Genomic DNA, 6,000 nt, shown 5'->3' on the forward strand with positions numbered 1-6,000 from the left:
GTCATCAGCCTGGACATAGAGTGGACGCCCGCCCAGCTACCTGCCCCTGGCTGACCGCAGTGTCCGACTCTCCCCGCATGCCAGCCTTTTGGGCCCACTGTCTCGCTGCTCGGAAGTGTTTCAGTGCCTGTGTGTACAGTTCCTGGTCTTGGTGGATGGTCCCCAGTACGCAGCTTGCCTGGTACAGCTCCTTGTAGAAATTCTGGCTCCTGCAGCAGTGAGACAGAGACAGACAGGTACATAATCACCCACTTGGAATGGTGAAGAGTCCACACGGTCTGTGGGATGTGTGTCCCACTGCCTTCAAAGTAAACTGACACACCCATCTCTGCCCACTCTCCAGCTCCACGCTGTCAGACAACACTACCTTATCACTTCCTGTCGGAGTCACCTCATGTACAGACACTCCTGTGCCTAATGTCACTTGATGTATACAAGCTACCTTATGTATGTATGTATGTGATTTTATCTTCTAAGTAAAATTCTATTTACTGTGTTTACTTTAATAGTAATGTTGTGTTCTTTATCGTATTGTGTTGTTTTTATGCGGCATTGGATGCAGAGTAATAATTATTTTGTTCTTCCTTCCACTTCTGTACACAAAATGACATTAAACAATCTTGAATTTTATCCTTAGCTGGTTCGTGGTCAGAGTCCCTCTGAGGTCAAACGGAACCATTCCCAAAGCGGATCGCATGTTGACTGGCTCTTCTGGTCTGGCGCTCTAAGCTCACCCAGTTGCCTCCCTGAGTTAATTCCATCTGACGGCGTTTGGTCCGCATCAACGTTTCGGGTTGACCCTTCGTCAGAAACATTGACTGCTCCTTTCAACAGATGCTGCCCAACCTGCTGAGTTCACCCAGCTTTTTTGTATGTCTTGATTTGACCACAGCGTCTGCACTGTACTTTGTGATAACATCTGCGCAAATGTGCCGAATGGTCTCTTTCTGTACAGTAATAATTTGAATAAACACAAGAGATTCTGCAGATGCTGGAAATCCAAAGCGCGCACGCGCGCACACGCGCACACACACACACACACACAATATACTGGAGGAACTCAGCTGGTCAGGCAGTATCTATGGAGAGGAATAAACAGTCGACATTTTGGGCTGTGGGCCTTCTTCAGGACTGGAAAGGAATGGGCAAGATCCCAGAATGAGATGGGTTGGGGAGTGGGGGGGATGTAAGAAGCTGGGAGGAGATTGGTGGGAAAGGTAAAGAGCTGGACAAGCAGCTTAGGAAGGAGGAGGGACACCTGGGGGAGGTGATGGGCAGATGAGGAAAAGAGGTAAGAGGCCAGAGTGAGGAATTGAGGAAGAGGAAAGGGGGGTGGAATTGTCAGAAGTTGCAGAAATTCACTTTCATGCCATCTATTTAACTGATGAATATGTGGCAGGGCGGGAATTCAGACTGGAATCCCTCAGGGCAGAAGCATTTGTAAAAGAGGGAGGGGTTGCACCTGAACTGGAGGGGGACCCTCCATACCCTGGCAGGCAGATTTGCTGGCACTCTGAGACACAAGAGCAGAGTTAGGCCATTTGGCATCAAATCCGTTCTGTCATTTGATAATGACTGATTTACTAACTCTCTCAGTCAGACTAAGCCCCAAAGGGTTCGAAGGACATTGGGGTTGGGGAGGGTGAGAAGATGGAACTGAAGGAGAGAGGGTGGGAGAGATGGGGAGAGGAGTGCGGGTGCCCGACAGCTCATACTCACTCGGCAATGGAGAGGCAGTAGTGCAGGGCCTCAAGGCTGTCCTCTCGCCTCTGCAGGAGGTTGTACACGATGCCAAAATTCAGGTACAAAGCTACCCGCATCTTCTTCAGCTCCAGCGCCGACACCCTGTGCCCGCCGGAACCTGTTTGGGGTCAGACACTGGGTGAGAGTCCATCTGGGACAGGGAGGGTGAGGGGTCACTCCACCATCTCCATCCCTCACCGATCCCACAGCACCCGCCCAGGAGAGCCCGTGGGAGGGGGTTTCACATTGAGGTTTGTGGAGGAGCAGGAGGGTGGGGAAAGAGCGAGGTAGGTTGGGAGAGATTGGTGAGTGGGGTTGATGGAGGGGGTGAGGAGAAGGAGGAGGGAGAAGGTTGGTAGTGAGGAGGGGAAAGTGAGGGTCTGGGGATAGAGACCATAAGACAGAGGAACAGAATGAGGCCATTCGACCCTGAGTCTGCTCCATCATTCTGCCAAGGCGCGTTTACGATCCCTCTCAACCCCATCCTCCTGCCGTCTCCCCGTAACCACTGACCCCATGACTGGTTAAGTGCCTATCGACCTCTGCTTTACACATACCCAATGAGCAGAGTGGTACAAAGGGTCCTGGCACGTAACTTGTTGACAGTAGCGTCACAGGAAGATCTGTAAAGAAAGCTTTTGACACAATGACCTTCATAAATCAATGTACTGAGTCCAGGAGATGGGATGTTATGTTAAAGTTGTATAAGACATTGGTGAGGCTAAATTTGGGGTGTTGTGTGCCGTTTTGATCACCGATCAGCAGGAAAGATGCAAACAAGGCTGAAGGAGAGCAGAGAAAATCTACAAGGAGTTGCCGAGTTTGGAGGAGCTGAGTAATAAGGAAAAATTGAATAGGTTAGGACTTCATTCCTTAGAACATCAAAGATTGAGGTGAGATTTGACAGAGGTATACAAAATTATGAGGGGTGTAAATGGGGTAAACACAAGCAGGCTTTTTCCACTGAGGTTGGGCGGGACTACGACCAGCGTCATGGGTCAAGGGTGAAAGGTGAACAGTTTAAGGAGAACATGAGGGGAAACTCTGAGGGTCATGAGAGTGTGGAACGAGTTGTCAGCACAAGTGGTGCAGGTGAGCTCGATGTGAATGTCTAAGTGAAGTTTGGACAGTTACATGGATGGGAGGGGTCTGTAGGGATATGGTCCCAGTGCAGGTTGATGGGACTGGCAATCTAAATGGCTTTGGCATGGACTAGATGGGCCGAAGGGCCTATTTCTAGGCTGTACTTCTCTAAGACTCAATCTTTCCACAGATTAAAGAATTTCCTCCTTATCTGTTCTAAATAGATTTCTCTCTATCCTGAGGCTGTGCCCTCGAGACCTAGACTCTCCCACCACAGCAAACACTCTTTCCACATCCACTCTGTCTGGACCTTTCAACATTCAAAATGTTTCAATGAAATTCCCCCTTCACTCTTCTAAACTCCAACAAGTATAGGCCCAGAGAAATCAAACAGTCTTCATATGTTAACCCTCTTAATCCCAGAATAACTCTCCAATGCCAGCACATCCTTACTGCCCACAAAACCTCAAGTGTGGTCTGACCAATGCCTTGAAAAGCCTTTGTGTTAACTCCTTGTGGAGGGAGGGGTGGGCGGCTGACTGGGGCTGGCATCTTCTCCTTGCTCAGGCTCTCTTTGCCCCTTCCCCAGTTGATGTCCCTCCTCTTTCCCACCACCTTGCCAATAGGAAGACTGCCTTGCTGCAGCCGATCAGCCAATGTGAACTCAGCTCATGCATTAGCCCCGCCTCCTACCCTGCCGCCAAGCCAATGAGAGTGCTCATCCCACGAACCTTCCAACTTCTCCTTCAGCACCTTCTGGCTCCTCTCGTACGCCCGCAACGCCTCCTGCAGGCTCTCGTCTGATCGATTGCTGTGGGGTTTGAGCATATGGGCCCGTCCAATCTGCATCCACGCCCGCTGTTCATCGACGTGATTGGCGACCGACTGGGCCAATTGCAAGTACTCCCGGTAGTGCTGGAGGAGTGAGACAAGGAGATGTCACTACCGGGCCACTGAGTCCATCAGAGTTATGTTGGCTGCAATAAGTCCTGGATAGTTAAACCTGGTCCAGCCTCGGTCTCCTGTACTGTAACGCCCCGTCACACAGCAGGGAGACAGGCCATTCAGCCTATCTGTTTCCTGTTGATCAAGTTGCTTATCTGAATTTTGGGCCCATAATCCCAGTAAATCCTTCCCATTTTAAGAATAATTCTTGAATTGTTCTGTATGAATAACATGCAAGACAAGCTTTTGGAATTGTGATTAGGTTTGATGATTACGTCACACGGTTTTGCACAGTTTGTTTCTTTTGCCCACTGATTGTTTGTTCCCCCCCCCCCATAGGGTTTGGTCTTCCATTGATTCTATTGTGTTTCTTTGTATTTACTGTGAAGCCCGCAGGTAAATGAATCTCAGGGTTGTATATGGTGACATAAATTTACCCTGAACTTCAGAAAGCTCGTCTTCCATACAGATCAATCCTTTAGACAAGAACATAACACCAGAGCAGAAATTAGGCCATTCAGCCCATCAAGTCTGCCCCACCATTCTGATTTATTATCCTCTTGAACCCTATTCTCCTGCCTTCTCCCCATAACTCTTGTCACCCTCATATCGGCCTCTTCTTTAACTATATCCAATGACTTGGCCTGCACAGCCAGCTGTGGCAATGACTTCTGTCAATTCCCCACCCTCTGATTGAAGAAATTCATTCTTATCTCTGTTTTAAAGGAACACCCTTGTTTTCAGAGGCTGTGCCCTCTGGTCCTAATCTCACCCACTATTTGAAACATCTTCTTCATATCCATTCTTTTTGGGCCCTTTACCTTTTCCACTTATCACCTCCCAGCTTTTTGAGTCATCTCCTCTCCCTACCCACCCAGCTTCCCCTTCACCTGGTCACTCCTGTTAGCTGCCAGCTTATATTCCTCTGCTTCCCACTTCTGGTCTCTTCCCCTTCCTCTCCAGTCCTGGCAAAGGGTCTCATCAACTGTTCATCCCCTCCATAGATGCTGCCTGACCTACTGAGATCTGCTCTGGATTTCTGGCATCAGCAGAATACCTGGTGTTTAAAAGGGGTTGTGTGGGGGAAATCTTTGCTTTACATGGAGTGGTGGGTGCCTAGGGGCTGTCAGGGGAGAAGTCACGGTCAACCACTGCAGCCAAGGAAGTTCCCAGTTTGTGACAACCATTTGTACCACTGGACCCAGGGCTCTGGGATTAAGAGAGTGGAACTGTCCCAGTTTCTGCACTTTAAAAGCTCTCCCACAGAGGTCCTTCTCATTCCTGGGTATGACAGCAACCAACCGGATGGACACATGGATATGCAGGGAGAGAAGGGATTTGGATCCATAATTAAGCCATTTGGCCCACTGAGTCTACTCGGTAATTTCATCGTAACTGATCCAATCTTCCTTTTGGCTTAAATCTCCAGTATCCTTTCCTTCTACCAGTAACCTTTCTTGCATTGACCAAGAATCTATCAACTCCTGCCTTAAATACTAGCCTGCACAGCAGTCTGTGGCAATGAGTTCCACAGATTCACTCATCTCTGTTTTAAAAGGAAACCCCTCTAATCTGAGTATCCTCTGATCTTAAGTACTCCCACCATAGGAAACATCCTCTCCGCATCCACTCTATCAAAGCCTTTCAATCATTCTTCTGAATTCTAGTGAATACAGGCCCAGAGCCATCACTCTTCATATGACAAGCCACTCAACCCTGGAATCATCTTGGTGCGCCTCCTTTAAACCCTCTCCAGTTTCATCAGAGGCACAAAAGTGCTCACAATACTCCAAGTGAGGCTTCACCAGTGTTTTACAAAGCCTCAACATTAAATCCTTGCTGTTATATTCTCATCCTCTTGAAATGAATGCCAACATCACATTTGTTTTCCTCTCCACACACTCAACCTGCAAATTAACCTTTAGGGAATCCTGTACTCCCAAGACCCTTTGTGCTTCAGTTTTGTTGTACTTTCTCTCCATTTAGAAAATGGTCAACCCTTTCATTTCTTCTACCAAAGTGCATGACCATACACTTCCCATCACTATTCCATCTGCCACTTCTTTGCCCATTCTCCTAATCTGTCTAAGACCTTCAAAACATTCTCTTCATCCTCAAAACTACCTGCCCTTCTACCTATCTTCATATTGAATGCAAACTTGGCCATAAGCCATCAATTCCATCATCCAAATCATTAACACATAATGTAAAAGGAATCGGTTGCAACAC

General features: G+C 48.1%; 1 protein-coding gene across 1 annotated transcript in view; it reads right to left on the bottom strand.

Annotated features, from left to right (window-relative positions):
* Window positions 1-3,758, bottom strand: part of LOC132389884 (tonsoku-like protein) — a gene marked incomplete at its 3' end in the record, with an annotated part of 239,660 nt that extends 235,902 nt beyond the window's left edge. The window contains exons 1-3 of the mRNA XM_059962447.1: window positions 3,558-3,758; window positions 1,720-1,861; window positions 41-209 (exon numbers count right to left, since the gene is read on the bottom strand). Of these exons, the coding sequence (XP_059818430.1) occupies window positions 41-209; window positions 1,720-1,861; window positions 3,558-3,675 (429 nt within the window). The remainder of the gene's footprint in view (window positions 1-40; window positions 210-1,719; window positions 1,862-3,557) is intronic.
* Between the last annotated feature and the right edge of the window lie 2,242 nt (window positions 3,759-6,000).

This window comes from Hypanus sabinus, unplaced genomic scaffold, assembly GCF_030144855.1.
Source record: "Hypanus sabinus isolate sHypSab1 unplaced genomic scaffold, sHypSab1.hap1 scaffold_693, whole genome shotgun sequence".
NCBI classification, from domain to species: Eukaryota; Metazoa; Chordata; class Chondrichthyes; order Myliobatiformes; family Dasyatidae; genus Hypanus; species Hypanus sabinus.